Source organism: Malus sylvestris, chromosome 7, assembly GCF_916048215.2.
Source record: "Malus sylvestris chromosome 7, drMalSylv7.2, whole genome shotgun sequence".
Taxonomy (NCBI): domain Eukaryota; kingdom Viridiplantae; phylum Streptophyta; class Magnoliopsida; order Rosales; family Rosaceae; genus Malus; species Malus sylvestris.
The window spans coordinates 17468987-17495863 of NC_062266.1; the positions used below are offsets into that span (position 1 = coordinate 17468987).

The 26877-nt window shown below is 35.9% G+C and overlaps 2 protein-coding genes, 1 long non-coding RNA gene and 1 pseudogene across 5 annotated transcripts; 3 read left to right on the plus strand and 1 right to left on the minus strand.

Annotated features, from left to right (window-relative positions):
* Window positions 1–362: 362 nt before the first annotated feature.
* LOC126628094 (uncharacterized) lies at window positions 363–3872 on the plus strand. Its single transcript, XM_050297676.1, has 4 exons — window positions 363–378; window positions 1713–2035; window positions 2538–2684; window positions 3519–3872. Exons 2-4 carry the CDS (start codon window positions 1787–1789, stop codon window positions 3660–3662), a joined length of 540 nt encoding a protein of 179 aa, XP_050153633.1. The 5' UTR covers window positions 363–378; window positions 1713–1786; the 3' UTR covers window positions 3663–3872.
* A 145-nt stretch (window positions 3873–4017) lies between these two features.
* On the minus strand, window positions 4018–10260 carry LOC126628096 (cell division protein FtsY homolog, chloroplastic-like; annotated as a pseudogene).
* Window positions 10261–15199: 4939 nt separating this feature from the next.
* Window positions 15200–16833, plus strand: LOC126629874 (uncharacterized). Of its 3 annotated transcripts, XR_007625880.1 has the most exons (4): window positions 15200–15885; window positions 15990–16052; window positions 16211–16619; window positions 16705–16833. It is a non-coding gene; the product is annotated as an uncharacterized LOC126629874 (long non-coding RNA). The 3 variants fall into 3 exon arrangements; XR_007625878.1 differs by having other exon boundaries at window positions 16211–16833; XR_007625879.1 differs by having other exon boundaries at window positions 15200–15761; window positions 15886–16052; window positions 16211–16833.
* A 7886-nt stretch (window positions 16834–24719) lies between these two features.
* Window positions 24720–25611, plus strand: LOC126627990 (BON1-associated protein 2-like). The gene has a single exon (XM_050297573.1). The coding sequence runs from the start codon at window positions 24795–24797 to the stop codon at window positions 25332–25334; it is 540 nt and encodes a 179-aa protein (XP_050153530.1). The 5' UTR covers window positions 24720–24794; the 3' UTR covers window positions 25335–25611.
* The last annotated feature ends 1266 nt before the right edge of the window (window positions 25612–26877 follow it).

Below are 26877 nucleotides of genomic sequence, written 5' to 3' on the forward strand. Positions count from 1 at the left end.
CCTCCTGGTTGGAGGGAAACTCTTATGGGTCCTTGACGGGATTGCTAAATTTGACAAAAAATAAGTTTAAACCAAATTGTTTTATTAGCCCAATAATTGAAGAAGCTTGGAAGAGACGGGACGGAACGAGGGTGTAATTTTTGAAAAAGACATGGGGTATATTTGTCTTAAAATGGTAAAACATTGTGTTCCACAGACGTGGAACAAACCCGTTCCAGGGGGGAGGTGGGACGCAAAAACAACCAAAATCTGTCCCGTGGAACAACCCGTTCCACCCATTTTTGGCGCACCAAACGCGGGACGGAACGCCTCGTCCCGTCCCGTCCCACGTACCAAACGCACCCTTAATTTTCAGTCTTAACTATCCATTTGGTGTTGGTGTGAATAGGGCTGGTTCGGTATGGGATACCGAACCAAAAATGGCATATCAAATCCCGAACCGAAAATTTTAGGGACGTAAATCTCATGACCGATCCCGAACCGAAATTTAGGGATTCCCAAATTTCGGGATTCCCGAAATATTTTCGGTATTTCAGAATTTCCCGAAACCGAACATCATCAGAATCCAAATCGTCTTAGATTAATATTGAAATCATCCGAACCTGCATTAAAAATCCAAATTGAAATCAGAGACATAGTGATAGTGAACCAGTGAAAGATTTATGGTCGAGAAAGAAGCAGAGTGAAGAGAGGGACCTCCTCCTGACCCGAGCCCCCAATTCGAAACCCTAAGCCCCAATTCAAAACCCTAACCTCAATTCGAAATCCCACACACACAGAGAATCACTGGAGAGAACCGGAGGTGGGGATGAAGCCATGAGGTGTGGTGGTGGCCGGAGTGGAGATAGTTCGTCGGAGTCAGATTGCTAGACGGTGGGTGGCTGCTAAGCTTCAAATCTGAGAAAGAGAGGGAGAGTCTGAGACTGAGTGAAGGCAGATGAGAGGCGAAATGAAATGAGAGAGAGTGAGTAGGGATGTTTGGCTTGGTTTTGGATTGGGTGGAAGGAAAGGTTAGGTGGTTTCTGGGTTGTAGAGAGAGAGAGAGAGAGAGAGAGAGAGAATACGAGAGAGATGAGACAGAAAAAATGAGAGGGATAAAGGATTAGGTAGGTTATGAGTTGTGGAGAGAGACGAGACAGAAAATAAGAGAGAGATGAAGGGTTAGGTTATGGGTTGTAGAGAGAGGGAGTCTGGGAGATAATCAAGAAGAGAGATGACTGATGAGACAGAAAATAGGGAAGAGAGAGAGACGGCTCTGTCTTCAGAAAGCAAGCACCCTTGCCTTGCGTGACCCATCCCTTCCCATGTGCTTGATGCAACGTTTGTCAGCACCACACCACACACACACTGACACATATACATATATATATACACACACACACCGACACATATACATATATACACACACACACACCGACACATATACATATATACACACACACACACATTCCAACACACACACAGACGCACACAGACACATGCACACACACATATATATATAATATACCTAATATAATATTAATAAAGTTCGGTTCGGGATCGGGAATACCGAATATTTCAAATTGTAAGACCGAATCACATACCGAACAATTCGGGATCGGTTCGGTTTCGGTACTAAAATTTTCGGGATTTTTGGTTCGGTATTTTTTCGGTTTGGTTTCGGTATGGTTTCGGTATGGTTCGGGATTTTCGGTATTTTTTTCCAGCCCTAGGTGTGAACGTTTCTCCAATTGTTAAGATGCAGTTGGTTCAATAGTTACAGATAGACAGGAGCAATAGGACAAAAATGGTGAAACCCTCCATTGAAATCACGGAGGACTTCGCTTCCGCAGCAAAAATTGCAGACGACATTCCTCGGGAAGACGTGATCAGAGTTCTGAATTTTCTACAAGGAGTTGGGATCTCGGACCCCGTCCCAGATGAGTTCGATGCTAGAAAGGATACATACTCCGACATCATTCGTGACCTCCTGAAGCCCCTTCACATATCCCGTGGTCGTGTCACCTGCCTCGTATCTGTGAAGCCTGCTGTCACTGTAATCTATCTTCCCCTCTTTTGTTTCTATTTTTTGTTTCAATTTTTAGTTTTCAGTGGTTCTGTTTGGTTGCTCAGAAAATTCTAGAAATGGGTTATTTATTCCCAAAAGTGGGAATATTTGAGGGATAGGATTGGACCCTTTTGGGATTTGTTTGATTTGAATTGGGTTTGATTGTTTTTGGTATCTGGGTTTGACTGAATGGAGCTGTGTGCTTGTTTGGTTGCTGAGAAAATTGTTGCTTGATTTAAAAGGGTGTTTGTGTAACCAAACTAATGATCGGCTTAGATCCATTCTATTAGCTTGCCTGATTGAGACTTTGATCTAAAGCAAAGCAAAGATACTTTGTTGAAGTCCGCCATTTTGCTCACTAATGTGCACTTGTATTTCAATTTGACGTCTGTTTCAATTGTTCTTGTATTTCGGGTTAATTTTCTTCTCTTTTCGTTTGTTGTCTTTGAAACCTAACAAACGTAATGATGTTTTATTGATGAATATGCAGAATTTCTATTCCGGATTTCATGGAGGAGCAATTGCTGCTGTTGCTGAGGCTGTGTCTGTAGCTTGTGCAAGAACCGTCGTGGCTAATGATAAGGAGCTTTTTCTGGGGGAACTGAGCATTTCTTACCTCTCTAGTGCAACAAAGAATGTAAGTCCCGTAGAATTTACATTTGTTTTTATATAAATGGCGCTATATAAAGTTTGATGCACATGCCAAAATAGAGTGGAAATGAATTCAAACTTTACTATAGATTATTTAGCTGTCTTCGTTGGAGATCGAATGGTCTTCTGAGGCATTTCAAATGGTAATTGTATTGGTATAGAATGTCAAAGGAAGAAACTAGGATTTAGGATCTTGTTGGCGCTTAAAACTTGTAAATTGTGAGGAGGATTTGTACCTTCTGTGTGCAATTCCTTGAATGTCAAGGGTCTGCCTTTTGTGCATCTTGATGCAGAGAACTTATACTTCTGTCATTCTTGAGTCGTTTCTTCTTTTTGTTAATAAAATCTCTTACTAATTAAAAAAGAGGTTGCTCGCTGTACTTTGAATCCACTTTCTGAAGATGCCAATGTGGAATTGTGTTATCACAGATTGTGATACCAACTGAAATGGGCCAAAAATTGGGATATACAGACGGTGCTAAGTTTCCAAACCTTAAACGACATAACGTGGCTGTATCATACTTGATTGACTCAGGCTGATAGTGGCTTTGAAACCCCCCCAAACTCTGTTTAGGTATAGGTTCCAAGAATAACTGCCCAAGTTGCACACAATGCTCCCAGATTTTGATGAAACTATTAAAAAATTAAGTAGGTATTCAATTTGTTTTTGGACATCGGTTAAGGTGCAATCAGCTAACCACGACATTCATGCTGTTATTCTTGCTGTTCATTTCTTTCTGTTTTGATTATAGTTTGCGTTATTCATGCTGTTCATTTCTTTCTGTTTCGATTTTTACTTTACCTGACGGGACTTTTACAGGAAGAGGTGATAGTTGACTCATCTGTTGTTCGGAGTGGAAGAAATCTGAGCGTGATAGCTCTTGAATTGAAACTCAAGAAAACCGGGCGCTTGGTTTACACTGCTCGTGCTACGTTCTACCATACGCCTGTTGCAAAATTATGATTCGCATGTCAAATATCTCTCTATTTGTTTACCCAAATTTGTACCTCGTTGGCACATTTCTATTGCATATCTTGTCAATTTTTATGACTGCCTCCCATGTCACAATGTATTGTGATAATATGGACATAAGATCCGTGGAGAATCTTCTTATATGTGATTTTAACTGCGAAATAGGTTATCATTTAATAACATTGGAGCTAATTATATGTACGTTTATGCATACGAAAATAACGTTCTCTACACGAGTTTCATATCCCCCAACTTTGTATCTCTCTCCCCTCGCGCAAGGAAAGGTTGGGAGACGTGGGACGTGCAGCGGAGACACTACAGTTTACTGGTATGTAAACAATGTATCTGTCATTTCAAGCTTATGGATCTTAATTCTGCATTCCCTTGAAACAAAGTACAAAACTAATGCAACCAACAATTCCTGAGGACGTTCCTCAACATCTCTGTAACCAAGTAACACTTGTACAAAACCACAAATCCTACGAGGGAGAGCTTCTTCCTTTACGAACCTCTTCAGCTGCCGGTCTTTGTTATTTCTGCCACGGGCTTGCAGGCCAGGTCCATCAATCGACGTTTATTTCAACGCGTGAAGCTCAAGAAATCGTCCTCACGTAGGTAAGCAGCAGCAGAACCGGAAGAAGACAATGCATGGGCAATTTTGACATTCCGTAGTTTGAATTTGGAACGGAATGGGGAGCACTTGCAGGGGTGTATACCGGTGTATGTCATGTCCAAAGACTAAATATTTGTCACCTATTGCACCTTGGAGGCTGCCATGTAATCACTTACCTCCTGATCGACGGGCTATATCATCTATACGATGAGTCTGAAGACGACTTGGAGAAGATGAAAGTGGTTATCGTACAATTTGTACATTGAAGTTGAGACGGCTTAGTCTTCAAATTAGTATTCAAAGAGTTGCTTCCTCCTGTGATAATGGAATACGATGCTAATCGGGGATACTTTGCTGACTTGATTGGAGCTTTTTATGTTTAATGCTGCTGCTGCTTTGGAGAGAAGTGAAAGGTTGAATGCGGGAGGCCAATTCCTTAGTAGTTAAAGTCCCTGGACAAGCATAGAGGGTCTTTGAACTTTTTGCACCAAAATAATGTACACTGAGTACTGACAAAACATTGCAAGAGAAATCATGGCGGAAACCGCCCAGCGGCCTAAGGCTTGGCAATTTTGCATCAACTCTAAGCCTTAACTTCCAGCCTACAGCACCAATATGGCGGAAAATAGCACTACTTCATGACCAATAATAATCGTGATTGTCTGAAAAACCTAATGTGTGATTTTCAACTTGGAAGTTTCATCCTAAGCACCGATCTCAGTACACGGACAAAACACCGACCCTCCAGCACACATATATATGGGGATCCGGTAATTCTCTACAATGCGAGAAAAAACATCTGATTAAAAATCCCTCACGTCTACTTGCCTTGAAAAAGAAACATAACATCTGAGATCAGGAGATTATAGTCACTTGATGTATGAGACTTGCACACTCACCTACATTCGGACTATGAAAATATGGCATTAACAAAGGCCTCTGGATCAAACGGTTGGAGGTCTTCTACGCCTTCACCAACACCCACAAACTTTACAGGGATGCCGAGCTCATTCACCACACTGACCTAAAATAAGATACAACCTTATAATTAGTGAGGGCCGAAAAAGAGACTTAAGAATTAAGCCTTGAAAATAACAGAAGCTACGTCAATAACTCAATTCAAAATTGAAAACTATATGGGACAGAAGATTTGAACATACCACACAGCCTCCTCTAGCAGAACCGTCAAGTTTTGTCAAAATCATACCAGTTATACCAACAATCTGTCACAATATGTACAAGGCAAACAATCAAAACACAAATGAGGTGGCACAAAGAATTATAGTACAGATTAAGGGCAAGATATTCAATCAAATATTGATAGGAGCATATTTATGCGACTTAGTTAGCTTGTTTTCTTGCACTTTTATAGTTAGTTTGTGGTTATTATAGTGTTTTAAGCTATTTTCGTGTTTTTGTAGGTCCTAATGACAAAGTTAGCAAGAAAATGCATTTTGGTGCATTTTGGAGCAGTTTTGGGCACTAAATGGATAGTACATGTATGGGCCAAGGTGGATGGACGTTTTTGGAGTTCAAAAGGCTAGGAATCTGATAAGGAGATGAAGAAATTAAATTCAAGACAAAGAAGATAAGGAATCAGCTCAAAAGAGGAAACATTATCCAAAACCTTATCCAACCTTATCTTATCCAAACTAACCTTATCTTATCTTATCCTATCCTAATCTTATCATGCCTTAATCCTAGCTGCAAGGGGACCTAAATATATATTTCTAGAACCTATTTCTAGAAGAATTCTCTTTTAGAAGTCCTAAATCAGCTACAAAACACATTGTTTCTAGAATCCTTACAAAAGTGGCGCCTATTTCCTTCTAGAAGGCTTTTGCCTTGCCTTGCAATCCACTCTCCTTTCCCTCCAATGTGTGCCGCACCTTTCCTCACCCAATTCCCCTTGGATTCTGATTATATTAGCCTTATTCCTTGTGGATTTGGGTTATACAAATCCTTTTCAGAAATTAATTGGGCGAAACCCTTTCCTTAGTGGATTTCATTAATTGTGCTGAACCCTAGAGCCCTAATCCTTAAAATCTGCTAAGTTGTAACCCTAATCTGATTAACCCTAGCCTTGCTGTGCCTATATATATGTGTTTTACGCCAAAATTCTTCACCACCCCTCATACCATTCAGAAACACTTTTGCTGCAACCATATACACCATTCTACACCAACATACATCTCTGGCGCACCTTTGGAGAGGAAGAAGATCCTTGCCGTGCATTCCATTGATGAAGGAGGACCTTGTGCACAAGCCATTTGCATCATTGGGAGTTCTAAGAGTTCTTTCTTCCCTCGTTTTAGTTTCATTGTTTATTTCAATTTGCTTTTCAATTGCTATGAACATGTGTAACTAAATTCTTATTAGTTAGTGGTGAATTCGAAGCCATGGACATATGTTTAATATGAATTTATTCCTTTCAGTTATTGTTTCGTAAAACATGAATGTGATTTACTTATCTATTTGATTGATAACCTATTCTTGTGTGTTGATTAAGGAGGCCTACTAAGTTTGCATGCGTGAATTTGATGCTAAATTATAAGGGACTTTCACCTAATCGTTAGAAACTTATAATTACAAGTAGTGGAGATTGTTAGTCACAATCGTGTTAAGTAGATTCTTGGCAAGAGTATCATGCATTTCATAGTTATAATTGCCTTGTCATTGCTTATGATTTCCATGGAACTTAATAATCTTTGAATGTATCTCTATCATGCTGTTCATATAGGGAACTTGATGAGAATAATTTGATTGCGATGCGTTGTCTATTCAATTCAATGAATTTAGGGAAATCTGAGAGTTAATTTGTGCATTCACGATTAATTTGGAGCATTGTCATTCATGGTTTAAAGAAACAATACTGGAAATCGATTTATGTTGCATATTTTCATGTGTGAAGAAGGATCCTCTAACTAGCCTTTCACCCTTGAATTCATCTCAATTTCGTTTTAACTTACTTTGCTTTGCAATTTGTTTAGTTTTACTTTAATTTCGTCAAAAACAATCCCCTCTTTCTATTTAGTGTTTTTAGGTCAGAATCTGTTCAATTTAGGTTCTTTAGAGCGTTTTGAGTCAATATAGGTTAGAGTTAGTCCATAAACATTGTTTGAGTCTCAATTTAGTCTTAAATTCGTCCAATTTACTCCCTAGAGTCTGTTTTAGTCTAATTGTTAGTATTGTGCTGTCATCAATAGGGTTTAATTTGTGTGTCAAGTAATTTTCACATCAAATATCTAAGTTCTATTCTAACTGACAAAACTGGAATATAACATGCTGCACCCAAAACACGAAAGGGAACAAACTTAAACACTCTTGTGACAAACTAGATCATGCGAAGAATAATCAACCATCTTAATTCAGAAGGTAAACGATAAGAACATTACTTCATTGAATTCTCTTGCTTGCGGAAGCATGTCTAAGCCTGTGGTCCCATCCAGAACTTGTAGGATCTCCTGCATGTATTAAAAGAAATATAGATAGGCACATATAGAAAAAGGTGTCACAAGACAGATTGTATGGATTTGGAGAAGTTACTAGATATCTCACATAATAAACTGGGCACATACAAATCAAAGAATACACGGATGGATATGGTAGTGGCAGGCATGAATAGATAGATTCACAAATCAAAGAAATGAAAGTATAAAGTGTTAATAATAGCACAAGCGGGTTATTTGAAATATGGCATAAGCATGTAAGATTTTCAGAGGTACAGTTACATATCACCAATAAACACTACGCAAAAGGTTTGAGAGCATGACAAAGTAGTTAAAAGATGTTCCTTGTTTTAATCCAATAGAAGGTCTCTGGTAAATACAATATCTCTAACATTTTCCTCAGCTATCACTTTACCAGACTTGATTTTACCTTTCACAGTATCCTATTCATGGATCCATATTGGTTCCAAGGATGCAACTGCATCATCTTGCAAGAACTATTTTTCGACATGATACATTATCAAAGAACATACTATACTCAGAATTATTCTGTTCAAGGGGAAGTATATGCACTCACATGCCTAGATTTTTGAACTGGATAATAGAAAGATGATAAAAGTGTTCAACGACAGAGCTTACATTAGGAGCACCAGGCATGACTTTGGTCACAGCTTTCTTGCATGCAATCAACTCTTCCATCAAGCTGTAATTAGTGTGCAGACCTGAAGTTATATACATGAAGTGCAGATGAATCAGCTAAGCTCACAAATTTACATAAACAGTTCAACAGACGTATGAAAGGTTCTCGAACAAACTTACATCTAGAGGTGTCGCATAAGACAATATCATACCCTTGTCCTTTCCCTCTCTTCACAGCCTGAGAAATAACTATTCAGAAAGCACTTTAAGACTATATGTCAGTAGTTATACCATGTCAACTGAAAAAGAAAATATAATTTCATCTGTCTGTTCAATCCAAGTTCTCTACCTACCTGATGATGCTTGGGCCTTCTCTCTCTCAGCCACAACAATCTCACACACAGTCCTCTTGGCCCATATCTCCAGCTGGTCACATGCAGCTGCTCGAAAGGTATCCCCTGCAGCCATTAATACCTGGCCAATTTGAAACCACAAAGGGATTTAGACCGCAAAGCCACTGAAATAGGCATATTTACTCGCAAAGGACGAAGCCAACTCATTGCAGCCAGGACAATCAACAGATGAAAATGTCACACCTTTGCCCCTCCATTCTTCAATCTATAAGCGAGCTTTCCTGCATGAGGAGAGTTGATCAGATCATTATCAATCTTAATGGGTCCTCGATTGCTTAAACCACAGATAGCTGAAAGTATATTAAAGAAAACAGTCCCCAAATGTTGGATTTTGTAATGATGTGTCACTATGAAGTTCGGATTAAAGGTTTCTTAAACTTGAGTTCATCTCCACTAAGTTTTCCCAAATATGCATGCCGTCAGAGTAAATAGGCTGGAAATCAAAATGTGTCTTAAGACATGAGCAGAGAGCACATGATACGAGCGGAGTTCTATTCTTACCAAGAGATGTTGTTTTCCCGCCTCCATTAACGCCAACAATCATAACCACAGCTGGTTTCCTGATAACACAACAAATAATAACCACAATTAAACTCTAAAGCTGGACACAACATCTAAAACTCGAGAAAGCTCATCACCTGTATCCGAGTTGAAGTTCGGTTTTCCCTTTAATAGTTAACAAATCAAGCACACTCTTCTTTCGATACCACATTATTACATTTTACCTGCATACCAATTAACTTAAGTTTAACAAGCGCTCCTTTCGATTGCTCAACCAAATTTATATACCTAACTCCTATTCCTATATAATCGGAAGAATTTCGGTACTTTTCGGAGAGACAATGTTAATGTTCTTGCCAGCTGTTAGGATTTCCCTTAATTTCGCTTCCAGATTTCAGCTTTCCAGCAACTATATCCTCCCTCAAACTCTCCACAATTTTGACCGTGATTTTCGGCCCGAAATCGGATACCAGCAGAGCCTGAAACCGAAAAGAACATACTTAATACATTTTCCCCGGAAAATTGAGGGTAACTTTTTCCCGAGAAATAAACAGGGATAAAAAGAAAACCTCTTCGAGTTCGTCGAGGACTCGATCGGTGTCGGCGAGGTTCCAGTAGAGCAAGAGCTTGTCGACGACGGCGAGATTATCGCGAGTCTTTGAAAATCCCGAGAAGAGTTTCTCCACGTCGCTGTTGGCCTTCTCATTGATAAGCCTGCCGAGCCGGGTGAAGAACCCGGTCTGCCCCCCCGGCATTTGAACCGGAAATGGTCCGGTCCGGTCGGGCAAAGGAGAAGGCGGTGGTGCTGAGGTGGTGAAGTTTTGGAGATGAGCGAGAGACGAGGAGGGAGAGAGCACGGCAAAGGCGACGCCATTGCTGTTGAGCTCTCGGAGCTGAGGTTGGATTGTTTTTCGGATCTCAGATAATGTGGTAAATTTTGCAGTGGGTCTTCTCTTCTGAGTTGGCGCTTCCGGAAACGGCGTCATGTTAGGCGGGAAATAATTTTAAAATATATCAAATTAAATAAAGCATGAAACCAATTGTGGTAAATGAATAAAAAGAAAGATATGAAAGACCGATCTATGTTAACTTTGAACTTGAGATGTTCAATGATTTGACTGAGAGTAAGAATTCTATGCCAATTAAAATAAGTTGTTATGAAAATATTCATAATGAAAATAATGAATTCAAAATAATGATGCAGATATAATTTGAAAATAAGTTTTATTTCAAAATGTATATTGGAACTTACAATTGATTTACTAACGATTGAGTCAGCAAATAAGAAAGTGACTAATGAAAAGGATATTGGTGCACGCAGGCATCCTTAACATTTGAAAATTAAGGTGTTTACAATTTTTGATTTCTTGGAATACGATGTGAACTCAAAGAAAATTTGAACTGAGGAAATGTTGTGAAAATTAACTTGTTTTTTCTTTCTTCGGAGTCTTCCTTTTATAGACAAGGAAAATGAGACTTGAATGATTGATTTCTTCACTCTTGAAGCACGAGATGGAAGATGACTTGCTTTTACTATTGATGAATAGTGAATTTGTCAGAATAATTGTTGCTTTTACTGTGGAGCGTGCTGAGTGATTTATGCTAATAGATTGATTCCTTGCTTTGTCGGAATATTGGATGCGAATAATGACTGAATGCTTCACACGATGATTGACATGGTGACTTAATGCATCCACATGGCTTTACTTGTTGTTTCACATGGTGCCTTGAAATGATGACTAAAATTTTCACATGGTGATTATCATGGAGTTCACATGACTTTATGCAAATGGGTCTTGAGAATCCTGGTAGTCAGCCCATTTGACTATTTGGTTGTTTCGATTGGCTGGTTGTTGAGATGATGAATCTGAAAACTTTGAATCTGAAGCCTTATCATCTCCAGTGTGGAGTATCGCTAATTCGGCAAGTAATTGATGAGCTAGGCCTTGGAGCTGGGCAGCTTTGTCCTTGCTCTTTGTGCTTGTTGACTTGGATGACTTGACTGTTCTTTTTAGGGATGGGGATGGACTAATGTCCGATAATGATTATGCCGGAATGACTAGCAACAATGGCTGGGTTGGCATTACTGGAAATGAAGTAGTTGGAAATTCAGAGAGGACCTGACTGATGACCCTTTGTTGATTGAATTTATCCTACCACTTGATTGATCTCACCCTATAGACTTCACCAATAACAACTTCATAATTCCACTTTAAGATCCATGTGACTTTGTACTTAGCCATGAATATTGGTAGAAGTGTAATACTGTAGCTGATTTTTCTTCTGTCGAATTTTGACTAGAAATTGGCGGAGATTTTCTACATAAGTTCTTCTGGTAAAAGACTGATTGTTGAGTTATGGATTGACCACCATTTTAGGAACCATGCATGAAACTTTAGCTTAAAATTTTTGTCAAAATTAATGAATCATGAATGATTGAAATCTTCCGTCTGGTGAAGAAAGATATTAGTCTAGGCATCAATGTAATTAAAATAATTGTAGTGAATATTGGGTAACTGGATGTATTGGGTGTGAAGGGTTTTACTTTTGTAAAGAAGTATTCTTCAATCTGACTCACTTCAAAATCTAACAATGCAAGGGGAATGGTATAGGATTTTGTTTTCATGGGTTTTACTGTAAAGTGGTTTGATGGAAATTGATTCGGTTTCCCTAAGAATAGCTTGATAGAATTTCAATGTTTTGTATGACTCTGTGGGTCGATAATGGAAGTTGGGTGGAAAGACATTTTTGACCTGTTTTTCTGGAGTTTGTTCACTACTGAGATTAAAAAGAACACTGAAAAGGTATTCACTAGGATTTTTTTTGACATATGGTGATGTTTTGGTATAGCTGATTGGTTGGGATGAAGATAATGATGGGTTTGTTGGAGTTGAATATGGGTCATATTGATTGACTATGGCTGACTGGTAATTGGGACGTGGTGAGTGGTAGTTTGGCTGGGGGTTTCCTATTGTGGAACCTAAGGGAGTGAAACGGTTGGTTATGGCTAGGGCTGATGAAGAATTTGGGTTTGATTCTTGTTTTACTGGTGGTAGTGGTAGAGAGGCTGAAAGCCTTCTTCGATCAGGTTTTTGATCTACTATTATTTCCCGGCAGAAATTCTTTGGTTAGGAAATTAGGAAAGCAATTTTGGCTACCTTAGATGTATTCAATTTCAAAATAAAAAAATACTTAATATAGTTTGCCATCATGCAAAAATATGTTTTGATGCAATGTTTTGAACATATACTTTGCAGATTTGCAATCGACTTTGACTAAAAACTTTTGGTATAATAAATCATCTTGAATTTACTAATGCATAATACTATAGATAATATTTTTTTTTAATAGTACTATAATTACTTTGTGCTGAATTTCATACTCTTGAATGGAAACGAACAATTTGTGCAGAAGTTCTAGAAGAAGTTGATTGTTTGAGAATACCTCTATAACCAATTTCAGACACATCAGATTCAACAATTTTGAATGAATAGGAGTTGAAATGCCAAGACAAGTCAATGTCTTAACATGTGACTTAATCTGTTTGATTATGAAAGTATGAGTATTGGACCATGGTGAATGATTTTCTTTAGATGATCAAACAAAGGTTTGCATTGCTGCCTAAGGTGTGGATAAAAATCTGCAACATAATTTAAAGATCCTAGAAATTTTTGTAATTGGGTTTTGTTAGTGATTTCATCTGGGAACTTATCCATAAATTGAATTACTCTATCTATTGGCTGAATGGTTGGCTAGTGGATATTGTATCCTAAAAACCTAATTTTGGTCTGGAATAACTTAATTTTGGTTGCTGAGACAACTAATCCATTTGACTTAATTATCCTAGCAAACATATTTAAGTGTTTCCAATGCTCATTTATCGATTTGGAATAAATGAGAACATCGTCAATGTAAACGATTGAGAAATGACTGTATTGATTAAATATTTCATCCATGATATTCTAAAACTCACTGGGTGCATTCTTAAGACAAAATGACATTACATTCCATTCATAACCACCAAAAGGAGTGACAAATGCTGTTTTATATTTATCATCCTCATGAATTTGAATTTGCCAAAATCCAGACTTCAAGTCAAACTTTGAGAAGATTACTGCTTAATTGAGTCTCTTAATTAAATCTCTTTTGTTAGGAATTGGATACCGTATCCATTCCAAGACTTCATTAAGAGGTTTGTAATTAATGACTAACCTAGGCATTCCTCTTTCTAATTCAACATTTTTCTGGACATAGAAAGCAGGGCAAGACCATGGTGATTTACTCTTTTTGATTATTCCTTTATTGAGAAGTTCTTGAATTTCTATTTTGCAGAATTCCATAACTTCTTGACTCGTTTGAATTGGCCTGGCTTTTGTTGGTATTTTCTTCTTTCTGTGCCAGAAACCGTTGGGAATGTCAGAACAAATTTCATTAACAAGTTTCTTTTGGAAGTTGTCAATGTTTTGTAATAAAGATTTGTTTGTTAATTGTTCTTCAATTCTTTTGTAATTAATTTCTTCTTTTAAGAAATTAATTTGTTGTGATTTTTCGGTAACTAGATTGATGGTTTTTGAAATACTATCTTTTTGCATTTGTCTTAATTTCTTGAGATCTGTTTCCGTGCAGAACTCAAATGTGATTTTTGTTGTCCTAGCATTTTCGTGGTTATGCGATGTGGTGTACTTTGAAAGGATATAATAGAGCTATGAAGGGTAGCCCTAAGATGACTAGATCTGAATTATTTTTTATCAGAACGAATGGTGTTTTAAAGCAAACATTGTTTTGACAAACATGTGCTTTCGAAATTTCATATTTTAACTACATTGGTGATTGGTTTGCTGCATTAAGGATTTCTGTTGATTTATGAAAATATTTAGTAGGAATTAAATCTTCATGAATACAATTTAAATCTGCACCTAAATCAATTAAGGCAATTGTTTCTAATTGGAAATCTTCAATTATTATTTTTACTTTAGAATACCATTTCTGGATTCTAATCTTTTGCAGTAATCCTAATACTAAGTTCTGTGTTGGATTATTTACGGACTTGGATTCTAATTCTTGATCGGATGAAGAATTATTTTGTTCTTCATCTGTTGGGGATTGGATTTCATTGTTCCCAAAAAAATCTTGTGTTTGAATGTTACAGAGATGTGAACAAATTTTTAGGTTTTATGATTTTAGAAACTTAATTTCTTCTTTGATGTTATTGACTTCTCTTTGTAAATCCTTGATTGTAACTTCTTTCTTAGTTTTATTAAACCTTTCCAGGGTTGTACTAAGACAGATTTTTGGAGTTATATGTGGTTGACTACTACTGACCTCTCCTTGGGAAACTAATTTCTAAAGTTTTTTTAAGTAAAATGATTTTAACTCAGGGTCATCTATTTGACTGATTAACTTGATAAGAAGATATTCTTGTTTATTGAGGACTGAAATTCTCTTACAGCAAGTATCCCTGCATCTTATCTTGATGTCAAGCAAGGAAGAAAATATCGGTAATATCGGAAATATCGGTAGTCCGAAAACACGGAAATATCGATGGAAATATCGGGATAATATCGATATCGATAAAAATTACATGGAAACCACGGAAATTGTAAGAAAAACTTGGAAATTTTTATTGAAACTTTGCAGGATGTTTATTTAGTCAATTATCTATTAGTTTATCACAAAAAAATGGAAGGAAATGCATTGCATGATGGATTTAACTGATTTAAGTTGATTATATAGCGAGTTGGCAAACATTGTGAGTGTAGAAAATATGTAGTAATTAATGAAAGAAGTTTAAACACACCATAATCATTTATATATAATTAATTAGTACAATATTGGGAGGTTTTATTTAGGATATTAAAAAAAAAAAAAAAGAAGTGAATAAAATGATGAAGAATAATGTGCCGAGTTTGACACTTTAAATTTCTTACACATAAGCATGCGTCTAGGCGTTGAAGTTCCAAATTATAGTATATCAATTAACGATTGAAAATCAATACGTTGAATAAGACTAAACTTTAATTTGGATGCCGATTATGTTTTTTCAAGTTTATATAAAGTAAAAGAATTGAATTTTGGAAGCCAGGAGTGTGTCAATTGTTTTATAATTTGTCCGAATACATATATCAGGTTGCTACTCAACGTAATTTGAAAGTATATCTAGTGCAAGGACTTGTCTTTTTTTGTTGATAAGCAAAGGGTTTGTAGCTTTTTTTGCTAAGCAGTAGAACATATTATGTTTGTTTAATCTTTAGCATTTGATCGTTGTCCACAAATATAGGATAGAAGGCCCCATTTTTGTTTCCTTTTTTTTTTTTTTGCTGTTTTAATTTATTTGGGATTTTTTTTAGTCCACTAGATTCTTCTATTGCTACTCAATTCCGAGATTTGATCATGCTTTTTTGAATCGCATCATAAAGAGGTGATGAGGCTTTCAACCCATTTACAAAGGATCCTAATGCCATTGGGTGTTTGAGTGGTATTTTCGTTTCTATTGTCTCTGTCTATTTTTATCATATATTCTTTTGTGTGATTATTTTGGAATATTTTGTATGTTGTCACCGGATCCAGCATAACAAGGTTTGTCACACTCAAAATTGCAGGTTAGTATTCATATGTAAACAAATAAACTCCATGTTTATCTCTTTGCAAAGCAATATTGCATAAGTTTGGTTTCTCATAACTGCCCCTCATATTCATCTACCAGGCTACCACATAGGAATAAGAACTCATGAAGAGTACAAGGGCTTTAAATTTCTAAATCCATATGGTTGGTTTCTTAAGTTATTTATTTTGGATTTTTATTTTAATATTTCTCTCTCTTTCCCACTCCTTCATTGTTTGGCTTTGATGTTGGCATAATCAATCATAATGCTACTCTCTATGTTCTTTTATTTTTTTTAATTTTTTTATTGTTGTTCAATGCAGATTTTGGTTGGAACGCAAAGCAAGCATGCATGGACAATCATCGATAGGTTTTGATTATGATTTAATTCTTTATTGCTTTTGGCTAATTTTGTGTTTTAAATGATTTAGCTAATTGTGTTTAGAGATATTATTTCTCTCTATTTTTTATAGCTAATTGTTTACATGTATTATTTCTCTATGTTTTATGTACTTTTGATATTCATACTGTTCTCAAACACAACATCAGAAAAGAAATGAGCAGTTTTGCCAGGAGAAGATAGAATTCAAAGAATTGCAATGGGTAATTCCTACAAATATATCTCAAATTTTCCTCCTGATATTTCTTGAAATTTTTTATTATTGGACAAAAAGAAGCAAGCCAGTCGTGGTTAGTCAATAGTGATTTTCCTTTTGGGATCGAATTGGGAAGGTGATTTTGATGTTTAACTTTTCATTCAGATTTTGGTAAGCAACTCTTTCTAAGTTGCTGATTGTTTTCAATCTTTCTCTCATAGCCCAATGAAAATCCTCAAAATGTTGGTACTTCTTCACAATTCCTGGACAAGCATCAAACGTTTTGGTTTCTGTAATCCCACATCGTCCACGCAAGGGTAGTGAGCAAGCAAACAGGCCTATAAAAGCCATATTCCCAAGCTTGGTTTCTGTAATCCCACATCGCCCACGCAAAGGCAGCGAGCAAGCACACATGACTATAAAAGCCACATTCCCAAGCTGAGAAAAGCATGCCTTGCTCGGCCCTTTTGGGTAAGATCAAGTGTAGTTATCTGTTGAGGCTTCTCAGCAATTTTTAAATATTTTTGGGTTTTGATCTCGCGATATTATCGAAAATATCGCGATATTATCGATAATATCGCGATATTTAGATGAAAACCAATTGGATACCTATTAAAATATCGTTACCGTGAAAAACCGATAATATCGGCGAAATATCGCTGATATTATCGGCATTTTCTTCCTTGATGTCAGGGGATGAAAGGCTACTGGAGGAGTGACTGGAAGAAGATGAATTAAACTCTAAATCATCTTTAGATTGATTATGGTATGTGTCTCTTAATTCTAAGACTTGGATTAACTGGACTTTCTCTTCTTCAGAGATCTTAAACTAGTTGATTGTTTTCTTGACTCTACATTTATTTGCATAGTGACCGAATTTGCCACAATTGTAGCAATTTACTTTTTGTTCTTGGTTTTTGGAGTGAAATTTTCTTGAGGGCTTCCTCTTCCACTTTTTGCTGGACTTGGGTTTCTCATAAAAATTGTTTGTTTCAAAATTCTCATTTTTGAATTTGTATTTATTGTATTTGGGGTTCCTCTTATTTGGGTATCTATTGTAGGTTTTTGATTTCTTCTTTTTGTTGGACGGAGCAATTTGAGGTAATCCATATTGTTTACAGAATGTTCATAATTCGTATTTGACTATTGACTTGTCTTTGTTGACTTGTTTTGTGATTTTCATATCAATACACATTTTTAATCATTCCTTCTGGATAATATTAATGATATTTCCATAAGTAAGGGTATTATAGGGTATGATACCTTCTTCATTTACTAAAACTTGTCTGATTTTATGGGTAAACAAGTTTGGCAAGCCATTAATGAATTTTTCTTTCCAAAATGGTTGATTACTGTCTTCTCTAAGTATGACTCTAGACATGAAAACATCTTTGTACCATCTAAAATCGCTTAGGGTTGGACATCTTAAGTTACTAAGTTGGTCATAAATTCTTGAGGTGACATTATTAAGTGTTCCTATGAAATGTTCTATGATTATGAAAAGTAACGTGTTGACTGCGTCTGTGACTCCTATTCCAATTCATTCATCGAAAATAGGTGTTCCTTCTTCGTCTTGTTTTACTGCATTTCTAATTTAATTCTTGGATTGTTCAGTGAGATGTTTCTCCCATCAATAATGGAGCATTCTTGTAAATCCAGTGACCAAAAGGTCGACAACTTGGGCATGATTGAGATTATGGTTGGTAACATAACTATTAGTAACCATGGAGATGTGTTGTAATTTGTTTAAAAGTTCTTGTTTTGATAACCCATATATGTTCCATTCATAGAGTTGATCAGCTGAGACTGAAAATTGGTTATGGATGTTTCTTTCTTCAAATTGAATATCCGGAGGTGTTGACCTTAGATACTAATTCTGGGTAAGAGTTGTTGGATTTACTTTTTTTGTTTGTGATTCGTTTTAGTTCAAGGTTCTGAAAAGCTTCTTCTACTTTTCTAATTGAACTTGTTCACTCTCGTCATTTGAATTTCATTTTACAGAAGTTGTTTCTAGTTGAGATTCATCTGGGTGTTGTAAGACATTGATTATTTTTTCTTGTTTCAACTCTTGTAACATTTGATCTATTTTCTGACTAGCGGAGATCATCTTTAAAGCTGTTGTGCTAGACGAGGCTTCTGGGAAGTTGACTAAGGGTTTTTCTTTAAGGAAAACTAATGAAAAGTCCAAAAAAACTTCTCTTTTAACGAAAATCCATTTTTAAAGGTTTAGTGAATAGTGCCAATTAAAGGTAAAAATGTGGTTTTTCATTAAAAGTGAACAGTACCGGGAGTGTTTTGTTAAAACTCCATTTTCTTTAATTGTTGGTTTGGGATGTGAAAGTCTATCTATGTTGGCTTCTATTTTATCTAGCTATTTTCCGATGGTGTGTAGACTTTGGTTTGTGAAATTGTTTAGTTCAATGACTGGCTTAACTCTTGCATCTTCTTTGAGAAGTTTGAAAGAAGTGGCTAGTATATGTGTGTTTGCAGTCGTAATTAAAATTGTTTCTTGTGGAGGGTGACTAGAAGAGACTATGGTTTTATCTTCTTTAAGCCAATTTTCTTTGGTGATGACTTCTAACTTTTTTTCAGATCGTAATATTTTTTCAACAAAATCGAAAAAAAAAATACTTCAAATCTGTGTTTTTTTATGAAATTGGTCCATTTATTGTAAATGCTCAATTTTTGTTCTTTTGTATATTTTTCCCTAAAGGTGTTTCGTTTGGGAATGTTTTCCGTTGCTTCGATGTTAGCATTGAGTTTTTTCCATCGAATTTTGAATTGTTTATTCAGGACTAGCAATTGGTGATTGACTTGATTTGCTTCGAAATCAGATTCTGTTGGGGAGGTTTGTTCTTCTTGGTTCTGGGTGTTAGTTTGGTATCGTGGATGTGTAACTTGAGGGGTTGTTTCTACTGATTTTAACTTCATGTTGATTAAATCATTAATCAATTCTTGCTGGGTGACTACTAAGCTAGTTTCTACTGATTTTAATTTCTTATTAACCAGGGAATTGATTAGATCTTGATCTTGACCCACCATATTGGCTGATATGGATCCAGAAAAAGAATTACTAGTTGGTTCTCTAAACTTGCGTGAATGGGCTAACTCATGTAGGTGGATGCTTAATTTTCTGGCTAAAGGATTGAAGTTGATTTTAACTGTTCTGTCAAACTATTGTTCTATGTTGTCTAGGTTGACTAAGCTATTTTGTATGCTTATTGGTTTACTTTCATTGATCAAGCACCAATCTGAAGGTAGACTGATATCTGACCATTTGATGGTTCTGGGTATTTTGATGTTGGCATTCTCTTGATTGGTTCTCTAAAGATTAAGGCTAATGGTTGGAATCATTCAAGGACTTGATACTCTAAAGTTTTGATGTTTAATGTGAGTGCTTTCAACATATGAGGATCTAAAAGGCTTATTGTGAGATCTGATAAGCAATCAGAATGAATTGGCCCATTGTAAATGTTTGACTCGATCATTCCAAGAATGCTATCATTGAAGTAAGTGACTCTTGCATCTCGGAGATATAACAAAATAGAGGTATTGAGGCATCTTCTTGTTAAAAGCTTGATTGCAATATGAACTAGATCTATGTGAATGTAATTGTGACCATCTTTTCTATAGGCTTTGATTTGTTATGGTGTGAATAATTGACAATTATCATGTTCTTTACTGAGAGCATAAGTTTTCTCAACTGTTTTAACATGATGTTCACTTCTGAAAGAAGTTACTGACCATTTCTTTTTGTAAATATTTTTATTGGATATTTTGAGGATGTTCCAATCTCCAAAATCAACGCTTTCATCTGTTTGAAATTTTAATTTTTGATCCTCATATACTATGTCTGGAATCCTACTCAAAGTGGATTTGGAGCTAATGCTAGTAGTTGAATTAGATCTAAATAATCTACTCGTTGTTCAAAAATCAAGTCTTGTAATTACAGAAATCTTACTGGTTTTACTTTCTTCGCGTATTTGCTAAACTCTCTCTCCGCTCATGCCAATCCTATGGACTTATTGTTTGGAACATGTCTTACTGTTTGGTTTGAGAGCAAACAATCATACTTAGAAAGCTAATAGATAGGATCTACTGGAATTAACAAAAACTAATACGTGAGCAAATGAATAAACTATTAAGATTATTGATTCAATCACCAATTACTTGGCTATGATACCAAATGGGGTGGAACTGGGAGCAAATGAGGCTCATATGTGGGATTAAATAAAGCATGAAACCAATTGTGATAAATGAATAAAAAGAAAGATATGAAAGACTGATATGTGTTTACCTTGAACTTGAGATATTCGATGAATTGACTAAGAGTAAGAATTCTATGCCAATTGAAATCACTTGTTATGAAAATATTCATAATGAAAATAATGAATTCAAAATAATGATGCAGATATAATTTGAAAATAAGTTTTATTGCAAAACATATATTGGGACTTACAATTGATTTACTGATAATTGAGTCAACAAATAAGAAAGTAACTAATGAAAAGGACATTGATGCATGCAGACATCATTGACATTTGAAAATTAAGGTGTTTACAATATATATAAGGTGAACTCAAAGAAAATTTGAACTAAGGAAATGATGCGAAAATTAACTATATATATATGGTTTTGGTCATCGGTAAAAAAATTTCTCCCAAGTCATAAGCTTAGATTATAGTCTAATTTAGTTAAATATACTATAGTCTTGGATAATGGTTGAGTGCAAAATAATAAAATATATGGTGTAGCATTAGAGCAAGTCTAATGGAAAAGGCAAGGATTACGGGCTAGAGGCTTTATTTGGCCTTCCAAAATGTCATTATTTATGAAATCTAGCCACTCAAAGTTTTGTTATTCTAATAGTGCAAGAGGCTAAGTTTTGTAATTTTTTTTAAAAGTTGACCATTTAATAGTCAAAGATAAACTCGCTCGTGAAGAGTCGTGGACTATTTTAACCTAGACTAGACATGTCTCTTTAAAAATTGAATTTTGTCTTTTGGTGCTAAATATCACATTCACCTAGAGTAGTTTGCATGCATTAGATATAATCTTAGAAGCGTGAAAAAGATGACGATAATTTCACTTTCAAATACTTGGTTGCAAGAATGCTAGATTAGATTACCCAACATAATACCTTACTCATAGAAACTTCAATGTCATTCCCCGCCAATTTCCAGTCAACGTTTACATACATAAGAAGGGAGTTACTTCTCAAATATTTTACAAAACAAATCATGAAAATTCAATTCCATGCATGACTTGAGAAAATTCTGTAACCACGCGACATGTCACAATGAATTTCCTCCACAATTAATTGCAAGTTTCGAACTTTTATTCACCGCGTAATAAATCAAGAAACAAGAGATGCGTGAATTTGTCTTTGACAGTACGATATGTATTCCTACCATGAAACTTGGTCGCTTGTCAGAGATCTGCCATATACTGCATTCATTAACGTTTTACATATTGTTGAATATACATTACATTCTTAATACACTTCATAATTGTTTTTTCACTTACGATTTATCTTTACACTCCACATACTTTCCTATAATACCTTTATATTTCACACTCCCAATATACACCTTACGTTTTTTACACATGCCCCACATTTTTTACTTACACCTCACACTCTTCACAATACTTTTTTTCTTTTTTTTTTTCCCTTGTCTTTGATATGCACCGTTCGATACAAAATCATTCATGTCATTCAAAGATTTGCTCAACTTTTTTCTAACAAATGAACATTAATGAGTGAGGGGGTGTATCTCAAAAATGACAATTTAGAAAGTATAAGATGATGATGTGAGGACCTTAGTCTCCATATGTCAATTTGATCATTTAGATTGGTATATTATTTTGGTAGTTAAATAATTAAATTCGACAGTATGAAGTATTGCCCTTGGCAAGGATGCACACGGAATGATTTTTTTTTTATGCATCGCATATCATACTCAAACATCACGTTGTGATGTCACTTAGTACTACAATCTGGTGGTGTTCATCTTCACTTGTAATTGAAAGGTCTTAGTTCGAATCTCGTGGATGACAAATTCGATACCAAATTAGGTTATCTATTGTGTGATTTAACCAAGCTCCCCCTCTCCTTGGTGTAAAATATATTGGTCTAATAAAAAAAATAAAAAATTTCTGTGATGGCATTTTTCATGTAGAATTACAGTAGCGGTATCGCTTTATTGACCAAGGTATTAAAAATTCATTTAAGTTTACATGAACTGTTGGAGGGCATGGCTATATTTGCAAAAATTGTCAAGGCACAAATGCAATTTAGTATTATATGATCATCAGATTATTATTTGTTAATACATGGCTTTGAAAGAAAACAAGGATTGTAATCTAACACCAATCAAGTTTAACCTTCCTCCACTTGTGATGGTACATTTTGAACAAGGTGGAGCTTCTGAAACGTCAATTTCAAATTTCATTCATCAATTTTTTTTGGCAAATTAACATGTTTGTAGTTGTATTGGTTAAAATTTTGCTCTACAATTAAGGGTGAGCAAGGCTGGCCCTGAGAACTAGGGGCCCCTAAAGTTCTCTAACTCTCGATTCTTTGTATAGTGATATGTACAAAAGAATTTGCTAAATATATAAAAAGGTAGATATACAAACATTATTTAAATATTACACGACTCATGCTTTTAGACGCAAATGTACTAAATGCTTGAAGTCAAGAAACTAAGATTGTGAGTGAAGAACAATAAAACTTGATAATCAAGAGAGTAAAATATAATAAAACTTGATTGACGAGGATAATAAATTCAACAACGCCAATTGTTTCTCTTGTGTTTTTTTTTCTTTCTAAAATCAACATCACACTAACAAATCAAACATTAAAATAATCCATTGAATAATAAATTATTGAAAAACAAAATATAAATTCAAAGTTTTGATTACCTTAAATGCAATCTTCAAAACATGTGATAGTTGATTTAAACATTCAATAGAAATTGAGAGATTGAGAAGTTGAAAGAAAACAAAATTGCAAAGGAACTTGAGTGTTATAACTTTATATGCACTTGGAGAGATGGATTGGGAGTAAATTTGAAAAATAAGAAAAAACTAGTGACTTAAAATGCACCTCTATGTTTCGAACTCAACACCTCAAAGAAAAAAGAAATCAAACATTTCCACTGCACCAACAAATAAAGTATAATATATCTTACTTTTATGTATTTATATTTATTTACGGGATCGTGTCCGTTTATTGTACATCGTGCAACCAGTTTTCGTTAGGTACTGTTTGTGTTCAATTTTAAATAAAAAAATTTAAATAATTTCTGACCAGCACAATATACGATAAACATACATGATTAAAAGATCATTGGGATCCTCATTCTTTGAAGTGGGGGCTCTAAGGGGCAGGGCGCCTACATGGTCATGGACTACCCTTAGACCATCTCCAACCCTGGGCTAAAAGCCAAATTACCCCCCCCCCAAACACTCTCCAACCCATGCTAAAATTTTAGGCTAAATGCCAAATGCTATTTCTGGGCCAAATACCCCCCAGCTTTTCCCCCGGGCTAAATGCGAAATGTTTATCGGAATTTAAATTTTTTTAGATCAAAATGTTCATAAAATTAATTTACAATAATCTACATATTTATTTTAAAAAAAAATTGATTTAAGAAAAAAATTTAGGCTAATTTCATTCTTTAATAATTCCGGGCTAAAATTTTAGGGTAGAAGGGTTGGAGCAGAAAAGATGTTTCTGGGCTAAAAGCTAAATTTTCCGGGGCTAAAAAATTTGGCTTTTAGCCCAAGGGTTGGAGATGGTCTTAGGGCCAGCCTTGGGTGAGATTGATTTAGAGAGTTGGGGAAGACAAATAATTTTGGGATATACGCGTTAAAGTGATTTGGGTTTTATTTAAAATGTTATTTTATTTTTTAAAAACCTTATAAAATATAAATTGTCATTGCAATTAGGGTAGGTAAGTAATTTAATGTTGCATGCTAATAAAAACAAACTTTTTCCAAAACATTAGCCCCGCAATAAGAGGTGTGAATCCGTTAATTACATGAAAGTTTCTACCCTGAATAACTCAAAACCCCATTTGAAGGGCCACAGTCAACTTGGAAAACCAAAGTCTACTTGGGCGCGTATATTTAGTTTATTAGTCCAATTTGAAATCCACAGAAACCTGGTGGCTGTTTCTCTCTCTTTTCCCACATCCTTCCCTCAACACTCCTATATAACCCCTCCCCACTCACACCTATTTCCTCCCATCGGCTCTCACAATTCCCCTAATCTAACACAACACCTTACGCGCACCCTTCATCCACCATGGCAGCCAATTTCCAGACGCTGGAAATCACGGTGATCTCCGCTGGGAACCTGCAATTAAATCGAAAACCCATCAGCAAAAACACCTCCGTGACCGTCCGGACCGACACCAACAGCCAGTTTCGCACCACGGACATGGACACTGAAGGCGGCGCCTACCCACAGTGGAACGAGAAGCTTGTGCTCGACTTGCCAACGCACTCCAAGTCCATCACGGTGGAGGTCCAATGCCAGACTTCGTACGGCGTCAGGACGTTCGCGACGGCGACTATTCCGGCATCGGATTTTGTTGGCGGGTACGTGCCGGAGGGTTACCTGCATTTTTTGAGTTACAGGCTGAGAGATTACAAGGGGGAGAAGAATGGGATTATTAATATTTCTGTGAGGATGAAGGTTCCGGAGATGTACAGCTCTTGTGCAAGTTCAACGACGTCGTCTCCCTCGATGATGGGGTTTCCGGCGGCTGGAAACAATAGTTTTGGCGGCAACATTGCGATCGGAGTTCCGGTTTGGTATGGTGGCTATCAGAAAAATTATTGAAGATCCTAATCACAATTTTTTGTGCGTAAATATTAGAGGATTTAAACTTTTGGTTACGGAGAATGCAAACTCAACGTCTTTTGTGTTCTTGAGAGAGGAAAAATTGATTGTCACAAAACTTTATTTTTGCATGACGATGAGTAAAGAAAATTTATATTTGGCAAAAGTGGGTTGCCTCAGTTGGTAAGGTTATTTCAAAATATATTTGTCTTTCGTTAATTTTATCGTCATTGTAATTCTATATTATCAAATCTTGCGTGCAATTGCTTTGGAGAAAGACTATAATGATACAAGATTCCACGTACAAGCAAATTCTTCTTGGCAATTCTTTGTTTCAATTAATAAAGTTTTTTATTTTATTTGTTCGTGGTGTACTCTGATTTTCAACTTGGTATTAAAGTGATGAAGATGATATCCATTCGGCTCCAAATATCAATGGCTTCATGCTTTTTGGTCCAGGGTTTTTGAATGGATCATAGTAGGCCTGCCCAAAAAAAAAGTATTTAATTAAAAAACAAATAAATAAAGCCACTTTGTAAAGAAAACAAACTAAACTTTATCAAGAGAAGATAAATTAAATACAGTAACCACACAAGCTACGTAATTATTTTTCCCAAAAGAGATAGCAAGTTCCCTACGCAATCCTTTAATTTCAAAAAAATTGCTTCAAAATCTTTTAGTTTTAGAAGATTCTCATTACATTTCTTTAAGGGCATGTTTGTTTGGCCTCTTTAAGTCTCATTAAACTGGACTGCCTTGGATAGGAGTCTTAACCCGTGTTTGGTGCAAACAAAGACTAAGTCAAACTCGCTCCGACTAAAAGTTTCACTAGTTGTTCTTGGCGAGTCCCCCCAAAAACTAGCGGATTGCTAATCCTGTTTCTATTGCCCGCGTCATCTGCAAGCATGCGTTCCCAATCTCCTTCTTCCCGCGAACCTAGTCACCAAATCATGCCTTCCACCCCCTTCTCCAGTTTCCAAATTTGAAATGGCTCTCGCCAATCTCTGTCCCGCGAACCCAACCTCCTCTTGCTTTAGCGATGAATTCATTCAGTTAAGCTTCCAATAAGCTTAATCCACACCATAAACAACACTTCAATTTGAAGATTAAAACTTATAAATCCCAAATATCAAAAATATCAAAATCTGCAATAAATCCAAAAATCTATTACGTTGGGTTGCTATGCTCTTCTCTAGAAATCCCAAAAAAAATGAAAGACCTCCATAAATCTGTAGTGCTCTTCTCCAGAAACCCAGAAATCTATTACTTTGATTTGGGATTTTTTGTGAAAAAAGAGCTATCTTTGCTTCAAGGAACAAGAAGAAAGACCTATTGGTCTTTTGATCCAAATTAGGTGCAAAATGCACAGCTTCCTCAAAACAGGGAGAAAAAAGGAGAAAAAAGAGAGAGGAGAGGGAGACGTTGTTTCGGAGAAAAAATGGGAGAAAACAAGGGAAAGGGGTGGGAAGTAGAAAAATGGTGGACGTTTCCAGAAAGAGGAAGATAATCCAAAAAGAAAAGGATAAATTAATAATAAAATACA